The sequence below is a fragment of the Trichechus manatus genome, unplaced genomic scaffold (genome assembly GCF_000243295.1).
Source record: "Trichechus manatus latirostris isolate Lorelei unplaced genomic scaffold, TriManLat1.0 scaffold00166, whole genome shotgun sequence".
NCBI lineage: Eukaryota > Metazoa > Chordata > Mammalia > Sirenia > Trichechidae > Trichechus > Trichechus manatus.
In genome coordinates, this window is record NW_004444102.1 from 1,626,363 (window position 1) to 1,648,438 (window position 22,076).

A 22,076-nucleotide genomic window follows, 5' to 3' on the forward strand; every position below is an offset into this window, starting at 1 on the left:
AAAGAAATGTCCTCAGGGATCCCTCTGCACGTCTGTGGAAGCTGAAGGGGCATCTCCCTGCCACGCAGCTCCGCCTGGCCAGAAAGGGCTCCCAACTCAAGAAAAGGGAAATAAAACAAACAAACAATTCAAAACAAACAAACGAACAAAAGCCCCAGGATCCCGCCAGCGCGGCAGCCCAAACTGGGAAGCAGCTCCACACTCGAAGAGAGCTCCGCAGCCCCTCAGAAAGAAGCAAAGATGGCGAATGGAGCCAGGTACTTGAGCGAAGGGAGGAGGAGGTGGTGAGAGGCAAGTAAGAAGTCAAAAGAAACAGGAAAAAAAAAAAAAAAAATTAGCAGCCAACAAATGACACTCAGAGAGCCAGCTAGTGCGGGCTGGTGTTTCTGGACAAGAGACTGTGTCCATGGGAAGAGGGGGCCGAGTGTGGGTGAAGAAGGGTAGAGAGTGGGAAAGCATATATCACAAATTACTGGAGCTCTGCAGCCCCTCCGAAGAAGCAAAGATGGCGCAAGGAGCGAGGTACTTGAGCTAAAGGAGGGGGAGGTGGGGAGAGACAAAGAAGAAACAAAAAGAAGTGGAAAAAAAGCAACACCAGCAGCCAACAAATGGCACTCAGACAGCCACGCGTTTGGGTGTGTGCAATCCAAGCAGCTGCTGTTCCCAGTCAAGAGACTGTGGCCACGGGAAGCAGAGGAGGCCGAGTCAGGGTGAAGAAGGGTGGGGGGTGGGAAAGCATATATCACCAATTACCGGTTTGTTTTGTCTCCTGCTGGAAGCTCCGTAAGGCTGCTTTCTCATACCCGCTGTTTGCTGGTCTCCAATACGAGTCTGAGATGACAGATCCGCACTGTGTTAGCTGGTAGGGGACCTCTGCATGAATCTCTCCTCGCTCTCCATTCTCTGTCAGTTTTCTCACTCCATTTGGTGCTTGGCTGAGTTCTTTATCTCTTCATTTGATGTTTTAGGATTTCAGGATTGTTGTTTTCTCTGTTTGGCTTAGTTTTTCAGATCTTTGCTGTGGATTGACGTCGTGGTGCTTCTGCCTAAAGCGCCATTTTGCCAGAACTCTGGCCCTTCTTTTTTGATGCGTGTGTTTATTGCTGTAAATTAACCTCTGAGTTCTGCTTTTGCTGTGTCCCTAAGATTTTGGTATGCTGTGCTTTCATTCTTGTTTTTGGAATTTTTTATTATTTCATTTTTAATTTAATCTATTACCCAGTAATTTTTAAGTAAGGTGACTCAGTTTCCGTGGATTTAATTTTTGCTCGTTCTTCTTGTTATTAATTTCTAATTTTATAGCATTGTGCTTTGTACTATTTCAATATTTTTGAATTTATTGAGACTTGGTTTGTGGCCTAAAATATGGTCTATTCTGGAGAATGATTCATGTGCATTGGAGAAGATTGGGTACTGTGTTGTTGTTGAGTGGAATGTTCTGTATATGTCTATGAGGTCAAGTTGGTTGGTTGCAATGTTTATATCTTTTGTATCTTTGTTCAGTTTCTTTCCAGTTGTTCTGTCTTTCATCAGATGTGGTATATTAAAATCTCCTATTATTATTGTGAAACTATTTCTCTTTTCAATGCTGTTAGAGTTTGTTTTATGTATTTTGGAGTTCTGTCATTGGGCATGTAAATATTTTTTTTGGTTACTTCGTCTTGGTGAATTGAGCCTTTAATAATTATATAATGCCCTTCCTTGTCTTTTGTCGTGGTTCTAGGCCGATATATTACAGTCTCAGTCAGAATCACAGTTAATGACTGAGACCCTGTGAGCCCCAACTCTGATCTGTTGCATATCTGCACAGGTCTCCCCCATAAGGAGGCCTCTTTATCAGGGGCCTTTGGCAAAGGCCTTACTCAGGTATCTTTGCTGAAGTCTCTTTATGGGGGACTTATATGGACCTTCAGAGCCCTGGTGGCACAGTGGTTAAGAGCTCAGCTCTTAACCAAAATGTTGGCAGTTCAAATTCACCAGCCGCTCCTTGAAAACCCTATGAGGCAGTTCTACCCTGTCCTATAGGGTTGCTATGAGTTGGAATCGACTCAATGGCAAGTGGTTTAGTTTGGTTTATACAGACCTTAAAGACACTTTTCTCCAAGCTGACTGAGTTCTTAGTACTTTCCCACCACTAGCCCTTCCCCCTCACCTTCTTGCCAGCCCAGGTTCATCAGACTGCAGGAGTCTTTTGTTCCTACCTCCCTGCGCAGTGAGTGTGTTGATCCTCCTGACTTAGGCCAGTCCTGCTTCTGGAAGATGTGGAACAGGAGGAGCTTGGTACCACTCTCAGTTTGTGTATACTACCTCAGTGAGTGACTGTTACTTTTATGTTGGCTCATCTTAATTGCTGATTTTCTTAGTTAACTACTTCAGACACCTGGCAGCTCAGCTCAGCCCAGCTCAGCTCCCTGACAACATTGTTGATGCCTCTTCAACTGCCATCTCACCTCCAGCATGCTGTTTACAACCCATCCTCAGGCCCTAGACCACGAAAAGGACTGTCTTTTGGGTCACATTGCCCCTCCAAGCTGCCCTCTATGCCACAGACCCCTGTAAGTGTAGGAGGACTTCAATCCTTAGTCTAAGGCAGGGGCGATTACCTTACTTTGATGTGGTTAAAAAAACTGTGAAATTGTTCAGTACAGGTTAGTAAGTAAGCACAAGTAAGTCTGTGCTTACTTTGCTTTCGGATAATCTGTCCCTGTCAGGGACTGTGAATTTGAAAAGAGGCTTTGATTCTGTAGGAAAGTGCTGTGAGGTTGGAGAGAGACAGATGCCAGCCATACCTGGAAGAAGAATATTTGATGTGGTGAAAAAATGTGAGATTGTTTACTGTAGATGGTAAGTAAGGTAAGTACCATGCTACCTTGCCTATTGGATAATCCACCCCTGTTGAGGCAAACACAAAGATTCCCCATCCCATGTTCTCATGTCTCTAATGTGTCACCTGGCAGGCAAATTCCAGCTGGATTTTTGCCTCTCATTTTCCCAGGCTGGAACTTCTAAGGGACAGATTCAATGAGACATACTGAAGGCTCTCTGATTGCCCTCTCTCTTTGCTTGATGTAAAAGCAAACCATCGCTTCTTCATCTGAAAAATGGAATATTGCAGAATTCTGACAATTATTTCAAAAGGACTTTCTCTTCTTTCAAATCACACACTTCTATAAGCTGGACGTGAGAGACACCTAACACCAGCAGAAATGGCAGCCAAGTCTTTCAGCATGCCCCTGGAACGTGATCTCAAGTTTGTTCTAGGAAGTGGGAGAGCTGAGCACTTACTGTGTTTTTCAAAACCTTCGTGATTTCAGTCAAAACATGGAGAGGCCCATTTCCACACTCTATTCTATATCTTCAACACACCTTAACAAACAGGCTGGTTGTGGTTGCTGTTAGTTGTCCCTGAGTAGATTCTGACACATGGTGACCTCATGTGTGCAGAGTAGAATTGCTCCATAGAATTTTCAAGGCTGTGTCTTCCAAAGTGCCTCTGGGTGTGTTTGAATTGCCAACTTTTTGGCTAGTAGTTGAGCGCTTAACCATTTGTGCCATCCAGACACTCCTATAATCAGGCTTGTTGTTGTTTACCATCAAGTCGATTTTGATGCATTTAAAAAAAAAAACAAAAAATACATTGCCATTGAATAGATTCCGACTCACAGTGACCCTACAGGACAGAGTAGAACTGCCCCCATAGGGTTTCCAAGGAGAGGCTGGTGTATTGAACTGCTGACGTTTTGGTTAGCAGACGAGCTTTTAACTACTGCACCACCAGGGCTCTGGGGCATATTTTTACATTAATAATTATCTTTACTAATTCTGTCAGGATTTAGTTCTGTTTTATTTATTTCTTCTTCTTAAAAAAAAAAACCTTTTTTTTGTAATTTTGTTTTTTTGACTCTCAGCCATTGCTCTTACCCTTTTATCTACTATTTTCTTGCCATTTTGATATAATAGCAGATAATTTCCAAGGGATAATACTAGAGCACTCTTACTTTGAATGTAGTGATGACCTGTGTACATGGAGAGTAACACATTCGGCCTTGTTTATGCCCTCAGATGGTTTCATGGTGCTCATGCTGAGATAGCTGATGATCTCTCTACCTTGACTGCCCCGAAGTTTCTCTAGGATTTGTGTCTGACTGCAAATGGTAGGCGTGGGAGAGGTCCAAGGAAATTCTTTATTTTTCCTATTGACCACTTGCTTGCACCCAAAATCCTCCCTCCAGATCTTATGCTTGAGAGGTGACTGATGCAAATTTATAACAACATTTCAGAGATTTGGTGGCTTGAAGAGAATGGAGAGAGAAGAACAGCCAATAGAACACCAACTCTTGGTTCTTTCAAGCAAGAGACCTGAGGGCCACCACGTTGTACCCACTGTTCACTTGGCAGAAACTATGGCACAATCACAGTCATGGATGTGGCTCCTCTGGCCTTCTTCCTGGCACTGCTGCCTGGTACATGTGGGATAAGAAATGTTTACATTGCTATCTGATCAATGTACATTGAATGTGAGGATTTCAAATAACCCATGAAATTGGGTTTGTAGCCTCCCATCCATTAGTTCTGTGGTCTGCCCTAATTTCATGTTATAGTCAATCTATAGGTATAATGAACTAGGGTTAGGATCACTCCACTTAGTCTTGGAGAGGTTACCTTTCTTCGCCATTTGTATTATGGCTATTGGAAATTACTGAAGAAAGAAAATGATAATGATTAGAAAATAAGGGGTAAGGCCACATGGGCTCTGGTTTGAAACCCAGGCTTTTACCACTTGTTACCTATGTACATAACCTTGGGCAAGTTTCTTAACCTCTTTATGCCTTTGTTTCCTCATCTCTAAAATGGGGATGATATTAGTATCCACTTCATAGGGTTATTATGAAGGCTAAATAGGTTAATGTATGTAAAACATCTAGGGCCAGGCATATTTTCAGTTCTTTATGATAGTTTGCTTTTATGTTAATGTCACTCCCTACCCCACTGCCAGGTTCCAAAGCTGATAACAATTTTTAAAACCATCTTCCTTTAACATTCAGTTATCTGAGTGTGAATCTGGGAGGTAAGAAATTAGTTGGCTGTGCAGAGGTTTCTCTAAGGCTTATGTCTTTTTATCTTGCTGTCCGTATTAGCAAATTATTATAATTTTGGTAATCAAAATCCATCAAGGAAACTGCCCCAAGAAACAAAATTAATAGTGTGGGAGAACCTATGTGTGTTTCTCTAGATGTAGAAATATGCCTCTGCCAATGTTTTAGTCTAGGTTCTCTAGAGGAGCAAAACCAGTGAAGCATATATGTAAACAGAGAGATTTACTTCAAAGAAATGGCTCACACAATTGTGGGGGGGGTGACATGTCCCAAATCTGTAGGTCAAGTGGCAAGCTGAAGGCTTCTGATGGCTCACGTGGTTGCAGGGGAGGCCTTTGCTGGCTCACAGGGTTGCGAGGCCTGGTGAATCCAAAATTTTCAGGTCAGATGGCAGGCTGAAGACTACTGTAGGCTTACATTCCAAGAATCAGATGTCATGGGATGAGAAGAGTGCAGGGTTGAGAGAAAGAGAAAGAGAGAGAGAGAGAGAAAGAGAGCTTTGCCAGAACAACCATTTAAATACTAGAGATAAGCCACACCCCCAAGGAAACTCTCCTTTCAACTGATTGGCTGCTCACATCAGATTACAAAGTGGATGGTGATTACATAGCGTCTGCCAAATCACTAAGAATCATAGCCTAGCAAACTGACATATAACATTAACCATCAGAGCCAAGAAAACATTAATGCATATTAAGCATTAATGCCATTATATGTATACATATAATATTTAAATATTGACACACAGTCAAAGGTGGCTACACATTAAAAATTCAATTGATTATATATACCTAGAGGGAGAGATTGAGAGTCCTTGTGGCACAGTGGTTAAGAGTTCAGCTGCTAATTGAAAAGTTAGTGGTTCAAACCCACCAGCTGGTCTGCAGGAGAAAGACGTGGTAGTCTGCTTCTGTAAAGATTATAGCCTTGGAAACCCTATGGGGAAGTTCTACCCTGTCCTGTAGGGTAGTTACGAGACAGAATTGACTCGAGGACAAAGCTTTTTTTTTTTTTTTTTGTATGTATATATATGTGTGTGTGTGTGTGTGTGTGTGTGTATGTATCTATACATATGTATATATTCACCATAATAAGAAAATAAGAAAAAACTAAATTGAATAATATATTATTTAATAAATGTTTAAAGAATCCTTTGAGAATGTGAGTGTGTTTCGTCCATATAATGCACCTGTGTAGCCCTTAAACATAATGTATGTTAAAAAACTAAAAGCAAAACAAACTTTATCAATGGGGGAAAAGATCAGAAACCTTATATAAAGTTAACAAAGCAGGACAAACTGCTCTAAATATTAGATGACTCACTTTTTTGGTAAATGACAGATGATTGAGGGCCATTCTACAAAATACCTGACAAGTACTCTTCAAAAGGGAGCCCTGGTGGCACAGTGGTTAAGAGCTCAGGCTGCTAACCAAAAGGTTGGCAGTTCAAATCCACCAGCCACTCCTTGGAAACCCTATGGTGGCAGTTCTCCTCTGGCCTATAGGGGCACTATGAGTCGGAATTGACTCATCAGCAATGGGTTTGGTTTGGACTGTTCAAAAGTGTCAAGGTGATCAAAGGTAAGGAAAGACTGAAAAACTGAGACAAATTGGAAGAGACTAAGGAGTCATGACAATTCAATGCAATATGGGATCCTAGACTAGATGCTTGAGCAAAAAAAGGTTGTTAGTTGAAAAACTAGTCGAATTCAAATCAAGTCTGTAATTTAGTTAATATTATTTATTGTACCAATGTTAATTTCTCAGTCTTGATAATTGTGCTATGGTTATGTGAGGTGTAATGTCAGAGGAATCTGGGGGTAAGGTTTATGGGAACTCTGTACTATTTTGCAACTTTTCTGTAAGTATATAATTATTTTGAAATTTTAAAAAGTAAAAAAAAAAAAAAAGATAAGGATACATACATGTTAATAGTGGTTATCTCCTGGTGATGTTTTTGTCTTTTTTTCTTATGTATTTTATATGTAAACATGTATTATTTTTCACTAAAAAATACAATTAAATGTCATTTAAAAGATGCCCTTTTGATCAGCCCCGAACCAATCACAGTTTAACCAACATTACACTGCTATGCAAACTAAACTAAAAAAAAAAAAAAAAAACTCATGATGTTAAAACTATATATATTAGCCATGTCCAGGAAATAATTTGGTAATGTCCAGAAATAATTTTCTAAATGGTTCTACACATTAAATATGCCATACAAGTTATTGGAATATATAACTAGGAAATCATATAAAAGTGTTATTCTTAATCAGTGGGATTCACAGATTTCTTTAAGAATCTCATGAAACTTCTATACACCTTCTCCCTTACCCCCCGCCAAAAAGTGCACACACTAATCTACACACAAGCATTACTTACAATCCGGAGTGTTAGTAGAATCTATGAATCTCAATCATGGATCTCCAGTTTTCTTCTGAAACAAATTTTTTTTAAATGTGTATGAGAATATTAATTATAGGGTTACTTATGGTAGTGAAGAGCTCTGGTGGCTCAATGGTTAAGCGCTCGGCTGCTAACCAAAAAGTTGGCAGTTCAGACCCACTGGCCACTCTGTGAGAGAAAGATGTGGCAATCTGCTTCCGTAAACATTACAGCCTTGGAAATCCTATGGGAGCAGTTCTACTCTGCTTTATACGGTTGCTGTGAGTTGGAATCAATTCAACAGCAATAAGTTTGTTTTTTTGGTTTTGTTTTTTTTGATGTGGTAGTGAATAAATCTATGCAATTCGAATGTTACATAATAATAGAATATCTACAGGAGTCATAATATGAGAACAGACTGGAATTTATGTAGCCTTTGAATTAAATGTTCACATAATCAAGGAATTCCATGGGAACGTATGATAGATTATTTTTTAAGTTGGAATACAACATAATAGGATAGTGGAAAATAAGAAAATACACGAAGACGCTAGTTGTTACGGTTTTAGCACAGTTGGAGTAATGGCTGCTTATTATTCTGCATGCTTTTCTAATGTTAACTTTAGGAAGATTAAAAAAGCAAAGCAAAAGAAAAACATGAGGTAAATGTAAATATCTGTTGTGTAAATAAATGTTTGTGTAAATGTTCGGGGGATAGTTTCTTCCTTCTCATGGGAGAAAAGGCTTGCGCTAATGTTTATTCACTTTTTAGATGGAACAGATAAAAGCTACTGGACAAATTTATTTAAAAAACAAAACAAAACATTGCTTAGCTTGTATAGTATGTTTTTCAGATATTTAAGTTATTTGAATCCAAGCAAGATTGTAATTTCTTATATCCATGTCACACGTTTTAATTTCCAAAATATGTTTTTATCTGTCTCTGCATTGGGTTCAAGAGTTTCTTCTCTTTTTAGCTTAGAATTTGGGAGCATTCAGTTCATGTTGTCAATGAAAAAATAAGCACCATGTATGTAATGATTTTCATAAACTTGTGTCAAGTTTGATAAGATGGTGAAAGTGGACACTTTCATATATTTAAATAGCCATAATTAATGCACAAGAGAACTTCTGAGAACTCAAATATTATTAGGGAATGAAGCAGCCAGTGTACAGAGAAGAGCTATGCAAAAGACCCTCTTACTATGCAAGCCATCGCCCTAATAATTCTTGACATTAATTGTAGCCTTAGATGTGATTTGATTTTTAAACAATATTTTACTGGAATCCTTTAAACATAGTGCTTGTTATTGCTTTACTTTTTTGATTGCTTAAAAATGATCATTTTGTTGTATTTATTATTTTGTTCTTTTCATAAATGGATGATTTTGTCTTTGTTACACAATGGAAAAATTGTTATAGGAAACAATTCTAAGAAGATTTAGACACCTATTAACAATATTAGGAAAATTAAAGGGCTCAAGTGTATGTCTGTATGAGAAGATGTTGGCTAAAGTCAGGAACCTTATTATCCTGTATGTTTGAAAGGCTTCTAGTTAATCCTACTATCAACGCAAACAAACATAGCTATTTTTCTCTGCAAAATTGCATCAGTGGCTCATTTAGCTGAACATTTCCTATTCAGTAAGTGGGGGTGAGATAAGAGGTGCACGTAGTAAGAGCGCAGCTTTCGGGATACCCTTCACTGATGAGAACTCCCATGACACAATCAGGATGCAGGCTGACCATTGAACTCATGGCTTCATTTTTTAGCATGGTGTGTCTCCCCCAAAACAAAGTGCAGACATAATGGAATGAAGCTTTTCTGGGGCATGAAAGAGCCCTGGTGGTACATGAAGGGACGTCATCTGAGGATCTTTCCCATAGCCATCATATACCCAGAGAGGAGCTGACACCGTTTTCAAACGTCTTCTTTGAATGAGATAAGAGGATACATGTACATCACTGGAACAACACAAGGGATTGTTTCACAGTAATTATTTTTTAAAATGCCAATTGAAAGTATTCTGCTAATCATATTGCAAGTATTCCTCTGGATGTGACACACAGTCTTAAAGTTTGGTCAAATGGATTTATAACTTGTATTGATTATTACGACCTGGGGGGATTGATTTTTGGTTTAGATTTAATGTGTACGATAGCATACTTGAAAAAATCAGTAAGAGCCAACGTGTTTCCCCTAAATATCTTTAAAAATGCACAGTGGCCACTAGTAAGTGTGTAGTAATTTTATGGTGAGTTTTTTTTTATGTTTTGGTACTCATTTCAGCTTGAACAAATGTCTCTTCTCCACATTTTTATTGAGAAAGACAGCATTAGAAAATAGGCTTGTAGAATAAAGCCTTAAAAATTAACTACTACATTTTCTTGTCACATGCATTCTCTGTGAAATACTGTATATCTGAATCTGAGGACTTGCATATCGTGAGACCTGGCACACTTGAATTTGCTTTAAGGGAGAAAAATGTATGAAAAAAGATTACATCATTAACTTTCAGCACATTGTGTGTGTGTGTGTGTGTGTGTGTGTGTGTGTGTGTGTGTGTGTGTTGTTTAAACCCTTAAATTTAGTGTGTGTGTGATTGTTTACACCCTTAAATTTATCTTAGAAAGGGCACTGTCAGTGTCAATGTGTAACAAGGTTGTGTGAGTGGCTTAGCAGACCTCTGAATGCATCAAAGACAAGTAAAAAACAATGTAGGTTTTTTTTTTTTTCCCTAATTCAAGTTTGTAAACAGTTGTATAGGATCCTTATAAATTTTAAAACACAACACAACTTACATGGATTTATTGTCTTTGTTTGCTTCAAGGATTTTAGCATTTTGCAGAGTTTTATTGAAAACTAAGGAATACAGACTTAGGATCTTGGTGAAGACAAATCACATGTAGAAGAATCAGTGTTAATCAGGATGTTATTGGAAGAATATTTAGATATCTGTTGTTAAAAATGGTAACCAAAATAAATAAATAAATAAACCTTAGGTTTTCTTGGCCTAGTGTGTCCCCTAAACAGGCTTCTTTCCAACCATGATGTACAAGCGTCTCCAGAGAATGTACTAGCAATTGGATTTAAGAAGCTTTCAATGAAAACACACGTGAACATCTATAAATATCCTGTGCATCTCCTGCATTAGAGTGCGCCCTTCATGAGAGGAGGACATTCTCAAGGGCTCCTTATTTTCTAGAGAACCCCTTGCTTAGTCTTTGCCACATGTTCGTGGTGTACACTTTCTTTAAAATTAATTCTGGAGCAAATTTTGACTTTAATGCCAAATCTTTGAGATTGGGTATTTCCTGGGTCATTTCTTTTTTATTACCTGTCCTAGGTCAATTTATTTTAAAAACAACCACAAAAGCAATCATGACTATTTCTCAATGAAAATTAAATGGAACATTACAAATACAAGTGTTATTCCTAGATTGATACTCAGACTCCAGCCATTTTTGAGCGATACTGAGATAAATGTATTGCCATTAACTTTTCAAAGAGCTGTGTGGAAATTATTGAATGAAAAGTAACCTGGTAAAGTGTGAGTTAGAATGACTGGATAATGGGGTATTCAGTTTGGAAGAGAAATCCAAGATGAACTAGATCATCTTCCTTATTTGAAAGCTGAGGCCTGGAGCTACTGTTCTGTAGAGATAAGTTAGAAACTTATACAAAGATGACTTTTAACGTAAAGATTTCTAATTCATTTCCAGTAATATATATTTTTTTCTGATATCACACAATTCTTTCATAGGCAACACTACACATGCAATCAATACAGGAATTTATGATAAGAATTTATCAAAAGTCTTAGAAGCTGGCCCTTCATTTTGCTAAGATTGTGTCTGGTCACCTCAGCAATTATCTTCACTGGGGTGTACAACATTAGTGATTAATCTGCTCCCTACTCTGCCCTCACCCCAAAGCCTTATTAGAGTTCAGTAAGTTGGATACCAGAAGTCAAAGTTACCTTTTTAGGCACCTTTGGAAGAAGTTGCGTTTAAATTTGAAATATATATATATATATATATATATATATATATGTATTTGAGACCATCATACACTATAGGAACAGCAATCACACGTTCTCATAGTTTAATCTTCATTTCTAAGAGATCATCTAGCAGAGATTTTATTCCAGTGTTTTGTGAATTTTACAACTCAAAAGGAGCTCTGCTTATCTGAGAAAGAGAAGGAACTGAAAATGCCTGTGTGATCTAAGTGTTGACAAATTGCTGGTCTCTTAATGACTTGCTTTCGGTGGAATTCCATGGAAGCAATGACTTTAATATTTGTGAAATTAAGCAACCAAAATAATCAAATGCCCAAATCTAATATACATATATATCTGTGTGTGTGTGTGTTTGTGTGTGTGAATAGTCACAGTAGAAAATAGATAATTATAAGAGAATAATGTGGATCTTAAGGAATTAATTGCTTCCTTTTACCCTCACTAATTCTTTAAAAGGGAAAGAAAGCATGAAAAAGGGAGAGACAAAGCTTATTTAAAGACCTCATTCACCACAACATGGTGGGATACATTTAAAACTGTGAACAGCCCAGGAAGCTTGTGCTGTTCTTTCCTGGAGAAGGACTGAATTTCTGAAGAATTGAGTACAAACACAGGATTGTCAGGCTATCCTTGAATACACAGTACTGGATCCATACAATTGAACAGCAATAAAAAATATTCTTTGTATATAAAGCATTTCCCAGATACCAAAAGAACAAACAAAAATCCCACCCCTCCTGCTATGCTCCTAGGCATACTATTTACTTATTTGGGGAATGTTTCACAGCACTTATCTCGGCAATGTTTTCTGGTTTATGAGGCTGGAATCAAAGGGACCACCACCCCTCACCTAAGGGTTCATGGTTCCCATAGCACCATACTGCAGGGTCGGTGTGAACAACCACTGCATACACTGAGCTTGTTGTGATGGAGACCGGGGTCTGGCAGCCTTAGCCATGCTCACCAGAGGCTCTACTCATATGAAGCTGTCATTCAATCTGAACGCCAATGGACATTATTCTGCAGTTGATTTGGCCCTACTATTGTCTTCTTGGTAGGTGTGATGTTCTATTATTATCAAAACAGACTAATTAATGAAGCCCTAAAAAACAGCACTATTCCTTCTCCAGAGGACCTTGCTATTGCTATTTAGAAATAATCTAAATCATTGGAGATTTGATAATTTACAAATATCGGGTCCTTAATCTACAGCAAGGTAGATACTGGGCCAGAGTGTAAAACATAGAACCCTTAGCGTACATAGGGAAATCAGAAAGAAATGTTGATGCTGATTGTTCCACATCATTTCTATTCTAATGAGCATAAATTGGTCATGTGTTTTGACAAACAGCATTCCACAGCAGTCACTGGCAAATTAGTATAACATGTTCTTTATAAAAAGACTTATCAGAAAATGCTTAAAAGCAAAAAATAACAGCTGACATTCATTCTCCAATAAATAATGAAGATGCAACCTACTTAATTACAAATCTCCAATGATCTATTCACACAGTAAAGACAGGAAAACAAGACAAAGTGAAAGGTGTCTTGTGGAGATTAAGCACTTCTAGTCATAGGAGCTTCAAGGACAAAGCACTGATGGCTCCAGGTGTCTGCCCTGTTAGATCGACTTTGAAAGTCTTGATGCCGTCAGCACTTGTCAACTGGTGCCCAAAGATGTGCATTTTGAGCTTACTTTCTACAGCCCAGCTTCATGTTCCAGAAAAAGACAAATAACTACTGAAAGTAACCATTAATATTTGTTCTTTAAGGAGGATCTTATCTTGGCTATCATTTAAGGAATTAGCTCTAGCTCTAAACTTTATGTCAGACTAGTGGGTATGCCTCAGTTCATGCTCCCTGGAATGCACTGGGGCTGTATAATCATAACAGATGTGTCTACTTCATTATTTAAAATAAGGGGTTGTATCAAGACTCGCATGATTAACAATCTTAAATATTTTCAGAGTAAAGAATATGTTAAAATAACTTCCCTACTTTCTAATTAGGTGAATTCTCCATGGATCCTTTTGATAAGTAATAGGTACTATTTTAGTAAAAAACAAAAACAAGAATAATGTTCACTTCAACAGATTTGTGGATCCTGCCAGTAAATGTTTGATAATCGTAATACATTAGATACCCAACCTATGGATTTTTATACAGCTGTAAGTTAAGATCATCTTCTAACTTTCTCCCGAAGATTGTTTTAAATGAGAATTTAGATGATTTAGTCATTAAAAAATTATAGTAATCTTTTAATATCTTAATACTAAAACCTTGATATTCAAAGCAACAGACGTATACGGGGGCAATAAATAAATATAACGCATCCTTATGTTAAACATAAAATGCAATTCTACTAGTGTTTTCAACATTTGAGACCTTGAATTTTTACTAAATAGTGTTGATAAGAAGACAGTGCTCTTTCTTTTCCCTAAATAGCATTATGTCTATTATTAAAGAATAATCTCAAAGAGTAATTTTTAAAGTATTTTCAACAGAAACAACTTAACCTCCAATAAGAATCATACAATGATTGATTCAGAAATAGCTTCAACCCAATGCCCTTTCAATGGAAAGTGACTCTTTCAAGAGGACATTTTAACCAACATTTTCCCAAACTGTAGTAAAACAAATATTTTATATACTTTCAAATACTGTGCCTTTTTATTTAAAACAGTGTAAACATAACAACTCAACACCACCAGAAATTGGAAAAAGACTGGTTATGTGAACACTACTTTCCTTGAATGCCCCATCAAAGTAAGGATAAATAAAACAGACAAATCTTCAGGAGAGGTTTCAGTTCACCTTAGCAGTGGTAAAAATATTGCTTTATTCCAAATGAATATACAACACAATTTACTGTTCTTTTGGGGGCTTCCTATGAACTGAATGAACCTGGGTATGTGATTTCAACAATTTATTCTTTCCATACTAACCACAGAAGCCAGTACCTTGGTCCATATGTGGTAGACTTGCTATAAAATAAATAGCAATGAGGATGATTAGAAGGCAATCTGGTAACTGCCAATTTGATAATCAGCTTGTGTAAATAATTTAAGTACCCATGATTCAAAATAAACACACATCCTCAATTAACTTGCCTTGAGATACTGATATCGTTAATGAGCCAATAGTTTTTCCTCTAAAAGTTTTCCCGTTAGAAAATGATCTAGACACTGTCAAAAGTTTTAAAGGATCCTGCCATGCAAGTGACCTTAGTTTCAGAACTCACTAACTGAACTTTATACTTAGTGGAACAATTTTAAGTGAACAGATCTAAGAGGGAATTTTTTTTCTGGATAGTAGATTCCCTGACGTCTCAGAACAAAGTATAGCAGGCTGAATACACACACACGCGTACTCACACACACTATGAGCTCACATGTGCATACAGCATATCAGTGCTCATGTGAGCAAGCCCACACGCTCACATGTTCACATGCTCACACACATGCTCACACACACACACACAGAGGCACGCACACACGGAGAAATATTCCTTTGGAGCCCCTAAACAACCTCAAAGAAAAACATTTCTCTTAGCATGATTTTAGTGACACAACATTGTGATTTTTTTTCGTCTCTTTTCTACAATAATGCCATACCTCTCTCTGAGATCCCACATCTTCAAATTTCAGAGGCAGATGGCACATAGCGTAGGTGAGGTTGCCCCCGATCACTCTCTCTCTCCTGTCCTCTTTCCCATTCCAAAGTCTTTGTGCCATTCTTTGAGAATCAAGTAGGAAACACTGCATTTGTTGACATGGCATAACCTGTGATAAGGCTGTCAGTCGAATAGAAATTTAAGGGTTGGGACTGGCAAGGTAAATGGTAAAAGCCGCCTGCTCACTGGTACCTCCACCATCAGTATACTACTTGTCTCTTTGAAACGTGTAGCCACCAGTGCTTTCTTATGAGGACACTGGGGCTGTGGGGCTGTGTCTGGATTGCCCACATACATCATCTTAAAGCCAAAGAGGACAGTGTTGGGACTAACTGAAATTGTACTCAGAATTCTACCCAAAAGCTTTAGTTATAAGCTTTATCCCTCCTGAAACATTTCTTTCCCTTTAAAAAAATATTTTGTTAAAAAACACTATGACATGAGGGCGATAGACTATTTGGTTTCTTCTAAGTAGATGCTGTTAAATTAATGCATATAAATAATTTGTATTTAATTTCCTCTCTTTCCTGTTGAGCAAAGCACAGAACGCACAGATTCTTATATCTCAAGTCACTTGGTCGATGCCGAGTCTCTTTGTATTTCATTTCTTAAGACAAATTGTGCCACTCGATCTGATTTGGCTGTGGGGCTCAGGGGGAGAAAGGCTGTGTTTTCACTCACACTGTCCTCAGTCTCTACGCTGGCCAGTTCGTAGTCTTCTGACCGCCTGGAATCAGTCAGAATTCGGATCTGCTCCTGGACAGTTTCTAGCAATGTTTTCACTTCTTGTTGTTCTGCTATAAGACAATCACTGACTGGAATACTAACATTGACAAGATCAGCAGAGTAGGAGTTTTTGCACCATTTGATGCTTTTGACTTCAGAAATCCCTGGCATTTGCATGCAGGTTTCCTCTAGACCCACTGAAGGGATGATGGGCACAGAACTGGCCCTTGTTGATGAGTATCCCACCAGGTCCTTTTGATCCAAGCTTTTAAAATAGGGGTTTGTCTCTCTTGAAGGCAGTTGCATATTTATTGAAGCACTGTGTTGGGTTTTTAAACCACTGGACTGGTACCTGAAAAAGAAACAAAGTGTTACATACTCTGCTCTCTGTTGCCCTTTTTCAGAGCAATATCCAATCGACAAATCACTTTCCACATGCACCATCTCACTGAATTCTCACAGCAACCCCATGAGACGGAGAGGATGTTCCCAGTTAAACAGAGAAGGAAACTGAAGCTCAGGTAGGTGAGGTGACTTGCCCAAGGTCACACAGAAAATAAGTGACAGACTGAGACTCAAACCCAGGTCTCCTTACTTTAAGTCCAGGGAGCTTTCAACACACCACAGCTGTATAGGCAGGTGGGATATAATCTTCCTGACCTCTATCCTAGAATACAAAGTAAATAGGGATTGAGCAGGTAAGTGTGTCCTTCCCATTGTGACAAACAGGAAACCCATAAAGTCATCACTCATCACTCTTACCACCCTCTCAGCCCTGGTTTTGTCCAGTGGACTTCTTGGGACCACTTTCTCTGAAGGCAATGAGGAAGCCTGACCTAGAGTATCAAGGTACTAAAGTGCTGAGTATTTCTGCTTCATTGATTTTAGGGGATCTGAATCCAATCTCCAATGGGACACTGACCCACTGCCAGATTGCTGAGTCTGGGGATTGGAGTGGGAGGCACACATTTCTTCTGTCTCTCTGGGGTTGAATAGGAAGTGGCCACCATAGGGTCTCTACCAGCCTGGCAGCTTTCGTCACCACTTTCTAGAGCCACACAAGGCAACTGCACTGGAGCACAGCAAGAGCTTGTCAAGAGTGCCAATGTGCCATTCCAAGTAATCTGAATACGTCAGAATCTACCCAGTGCAGAATCCTGTTCAGAGCTACTGAATTTGCCTACTCTGAGCTTTCCAGTGCCAGAAAGTGAGACAGGTATATCATAGATTCATAAAATGTTGTTTTGGGACATGAACGGTAGTAGGTTTTTATTATATCACTCAATTACTTGGCCTTAATTTAAATACTAAATTAAATATTAAAGTTTAAAAGTAATTTAAGCATATCTACCCTGAATACAGAAACCCTGGTGGCATAGTGGTTAAGTGCTATGGCTGCTAACAAAAAGGTTGGCAGTTCGAATCCATCAGGCACTCTTTGGAAACTCTGTGGGTCAGTTCTACTCTGTCCTATAGGGTCACTATGAGTTGAAATCGACCCGATGGCAACAGATATACCCTCGGTATAATAAATCCCATTCCCCTTGACTTACATTATATTTTAAATAACGAAGCAAGTTTATATGCATACAGAATAATTATAATGTAGTATGGTGCATGCTAAACAGAAGTCTCTAGGATAAGGACACAATGGGAGCAATTTAAAGGTCTTTCTCATCAGACAGTGCACAAAGATAAGGAACAGATTTAGGCATCTTTGCAATTCCCTCCCTTCCTGTCATGGCTGGCACAGAGTTGGCAATCAATAAACGGAATGAATGCATAACTACATGAACAAATCTTCAAGATAAACACTCCTTTTATGTCCCAGTTAACATCCATTTTCAAACTTAATAACAACAGCTAACATTTGCATAGTGCTTTGTAGTTTAAAAGCAATTTTGCCTCTCATTACATCATTGAATTTTCACGAGTGATTTATTATTGTTATTATTATTACCATGTAATGGATGAATAAACAGAGCTAATGGGCACTCAAATGACTTGCTCAAAATTATACCATTAGTAAGTGGCAGAGGAAGAAGTTAAACTGAGTTGTCTCATTCTAATCATTACTACCAAAGCCAGAGGGTCCTAATGAATGGTCATCCCAAAGTACACCAGATATATAATCTTTACCTGTGCAAACTGAGTAGCCACCTGTAAGGAACACCCTGGGATCTCACTCCTTTCTGTTTAGTGTTATATGACTAAAAATCTGACTCTAAAAGTTATGATCAATGAATCAATTTCAAAAAGAAGGAAGGGGGCAAATTTCAAGCACACATGTTCTGTCCTCAGCGCCATCTTGTTAACATCATTAATATGTGTGAATATATAGAATGGCTGCCTACCAGATTTACACAGCCAAGAAATATACTAGTATAAAGTTATATTGCACATAACTATCAACAGAGTATATCAGTAGAAGGAACCTAGTAAGATGAAATGTTATGGTGATATATGCAAATTCTTACACCTGGATCCAAAAATTATTTGTACAAATCTCAGATAAAGTTGTAAATACCTTAAAGGATTTGGTAAATTGTAGATTCAATCAGTCAATAATATGATATGACTATGAAATAATCAATGACAATTCAAGCCAAACTTGGAGCATTCCTCTAATATACCAGACTACAGAACTGAGAGAACCATAGACTAAATCATGGCAGAGAAGAGCAACAATGCCCAACCATGCTGGGCTTTATACAGCTGAAGGACTTAGATGAGAAAGAGAATTTGTAGTTAATTATTATGTATTACTTCAAAAGCCAGATATTGAACACATTGCTGGAAAAACCTGAAATCTAAAATGATACCATGACATGAAGATGGGGCAGAAACAATTAGAACTCTCCAAAAGTGTGATTTTTGTTTGGAATCAGGCATGATTTCAAGTCCTCATGCTGTTGCATGCTTTGGGATCTCAGACACATAACAGCCTCTCTGAGCTTTCATCTTCTTATCAATGAAAACAACCAGGCAGTAATATTGACTTCAAGGGGTTGCTGTGAGGATTAATTAAAATAATGCATTTGCACTGTTTAACCAAAGGTGCATCTGGGGTCCTCATGTCCTTCCTAGAGCTGCTGTGAGTGCCCCAGCACTAAGTATTCGAGCAGAAGCTGAATGTTAGTCTCCAGAAGATTAAGCAGAAGCTAAATTTCTAGATGTGATTCTGGATTAAAAGACACTCAGAGTTCTGTATCCCTTTGAGAGCCAATGATGCTTTCACAAGTTTGATCCATGAGTGTGTCATTCATTGAGTTCCTCTCATCACTGAATAAAGAAATCACAAGTGCATTTATTCTATAAGTATGTGTTGCAGTGGTTAAGATGCTCAGCTGCTAACTGAAAGGTTTGTGGTTCAAACCCCTCAGCTGCTCTGTGGGAGAAGGATGAGGTTATCTGCTTCCATAAAGATTTACAGCCTTAGAAACCCTACGGGGCAGTTCTACTCTGTCCTATAGGGTTGCTATGTGTTTATAGGTACTCAGTATTTTGTAGTTCCCTTCTACCTTGAACGTGTGAATTTAACTTTTTTGATTCTGTTTGTTTCTGTCTAGCATATGATTACATTAGTTTGATTTGCCTGACATAACCTAGTTCAAAGCTCCGTGAGCCACTGCTATGGTTTTGGCCAGTCCAGGTCTCCAATTAGGAGAAGGACTCCCCAAGAGTCTCCCCACCACCTCATTCCTTCACCAGATGGCTGATGACTCCAAGCTGGGCTGAAGTCAATGCCAACCAGAGAAGCCACACACACTGGGAGCTTAACTGGCAGACTGCACCCACATGCTTGGCAAACAAAGATGGCTGATGGCTCTTGCAAATCTCCCTCCAGCCTAGGGCCAGATTTGAAGAGGGCCTTGAGCTGTGAAATTCCATTACCAATCCCATTTTCAGTCTAGAGAAGCAGCCAGTTGTCCAGGAGTGGAAAATAGCTGTTTTCCAGAACTGAGAATGAAATTGCTCCCTGCGATTCATCGTGCGGAACACATAGTGACTTAGAGTCACCATTTAACAACATCTGGTGCATATCACACACAGGAAAAATCCATGTGGCCAGCTGGTTTGGCAGAATATTTCTAACCCACTGGTGATTGAATCAAAACAAAACCACCACCACACAGACAAGAGGTGCGAGTCTCAGGAGTTAAAAAAAACAAGCAATGGGAACCTCTGAAGGTCTGACGCTATGTGATTGTGTGGTTCAAGCCTAGGGCGAGAACAGGTTCAGAGCATGCTCACCCCGGGAGATATGGAGTGATGGTCGTGCCAGTCTCCAACAGAGAGGCAACATGGGCTGGGTTCCTCTTCACTAATAAAGTCCCCAAGCTTGATTTCCGCTCACCCATTCTCACTCTAGCATTCACTCCAGACATTACAAGCAGGTTCTGCTAAATATCATCTCCTTTGGCAAAGAGAAAATATCTATATTCCTAAGTAGCAGACATCATGAATGATTTAAAAAATAAATGATTAACCATTATTAGTTGTAATTATAGGTTAAATGCAAGCCCCTTTTCAGAGACAAGGCAAACTGCTTCTTGACTTACATTATACATTTTGGAAAATTTGGCTGTTATGTTGAATTTGCAACTGTCACTCCAGATCTATACCAAATGCACTTGGCAGTCCATTTGGAATTGCTTCAAAATCACAAATCCAGTCACAGGCTATTTATTTCCTGTCTTCTAGCCTTCCTAAAGAAATGTGTGGCTGAGCTTTGTCCAATAGAGAGAGCACAGTTATGTATATCCCAGGCTCAGAGCAAAGAGAGAAAGATGAGGCAACATGACAGGCCTCCTGCCTGCTTGGGCCTTCAGCTTGTTGCAGGCAGTCTGGGAAAATCACCCTGCCAAAGCAGAGAAGACCCCTGCTTATCTCTTCCAGAGAGTTAAATATGGGATGCAACAAGAACTTGGCTTGAGTGAGGAAGCTGGCTCCTGAAATTTCTGGAGTCAACCTTAATTTCATTGCGCTTAAAATTAATGACAACACCATGATGATTCCTGTGACAACAAATACCAGTACTTCTCTATTTACCACGTGCCAGGCTCAAGCTGTTTAAACACACACACACACACACACACACACACACACACGCACAATCTGCCCAACAACCCACAGGGAGGCTGGAATTATTTTGTTCAGTTTATAGGTGAGAAAACTTAAGCTCAAATGATAGAACTTTCCTAAATTTACAAAGTAGTAAGGGGCAGAGATGGAATGTGAACTCAAATCCACTTCAGTAAGGGCTGCCATGATGTGGTTTATGCCCAGTGGGTGAACGGTGGTTAACAACCTAGCCTTTCCTCAGTGTGCCGTGTGCCCTGTGAGCACCTGTTCCCACCTGGAGGAAGGGACACCTTGTTCATTGTGAGGACGAGCAGCGGCCGTGGTGACTTCCTTCGAAGCCCATCCCCCAACCTCTGTCCTCTCAGGGAACACAGAGGTCTGAGTTCAGCAGATGGTGCTTTGGTCTTTGGTCTGATCATTGAATGAGACAAATTCAAGAATTCTCCAGGGAAGTAGATAATGTATATGTGTCATAGGGTATCATTTAGGATATTGTCCACAATGCTCTTCATAGGATTAAGTAATTTATTGCAAACATAAGGATAAGGGACCATTTTAGTCCTACTAAGAAACCTCTCTTTTTTAAATCAAAGCTAAATCCCCAGTTGTTTTAGTAACTGTATAATAACATATTGCCCAGATATCTATAGGCATCTATACACTTACTTTCTTCCTAGGCTTATATTTCTTTTCAAGCTAACATCTCCCTAACACTGCATCATACCTGTTCTCTTAAGTTAGCTCGCCTTGTGTTGGGACAAGGATGGTAGTCAGCAAAAATAACCAAATGATGAAAAAGTACCGTTGAATGAAACCCAAAAAGTCATTATAATTCAACTTAAGGATATAACATTAATGACACTCTCTCTAAACTCCATTGCCTTTAAGACCTACCCTTGACAAGGTATTGTATCCTGGTCTGGGATCCTTGATTCTTCGAGTTGCTGATATGCTGGTCCCACGAGTCCACCCAGCCGACTTCGGGGCGAGGGGGGTGTCCTTCTGAAGGCATTCCTGTGGAGCATCCCACTCCTTTGTCCTGGGCTGCAGCAAGAGGAGAGACTCCTGCTGGGGTTAAAGGAAATC

At 39.1% G+C, this 22,076-nt stretch overlaps 1 protein-coding gene across 2 annotated transcripts in view; it reads right to left on the bottom strand.

The window, feature by feature from the left end:
- Positions 1-15,619: 15,619 nt before the first annotated feature.
- Positions 15,620-22,076, bottom strand: part of NRG3 (neuregulin 3) — a 1,408,585-nt gene continuing 1,402,128 nt past the window's right edge. The window contains exons 8-10 of one of the 2 annotated variants that reach the window (XM_012558425.2): positions 21,885-22,055; positions 16,501-16,572; positions 15,620-16,257 (exon numbers count right to left, since the gene is read on the bottom strand). In XM_012558425.2, coding sequence (XP_012413879.1) covers positions 15,750-16,257; positions 16,501-16,572; positions 21,885-22,055 — 751 coding nt within the window. In that variant the 3' untranslated portion in view covers positions 15,620-15,749. The remainder of the gene's footprint in view (positions 16,258-16,500; positions 16,573-21,884; positions 22,056-22,076) is intronic. The other variant, XM_004386524.2, reaches the window with a different exon arrangement.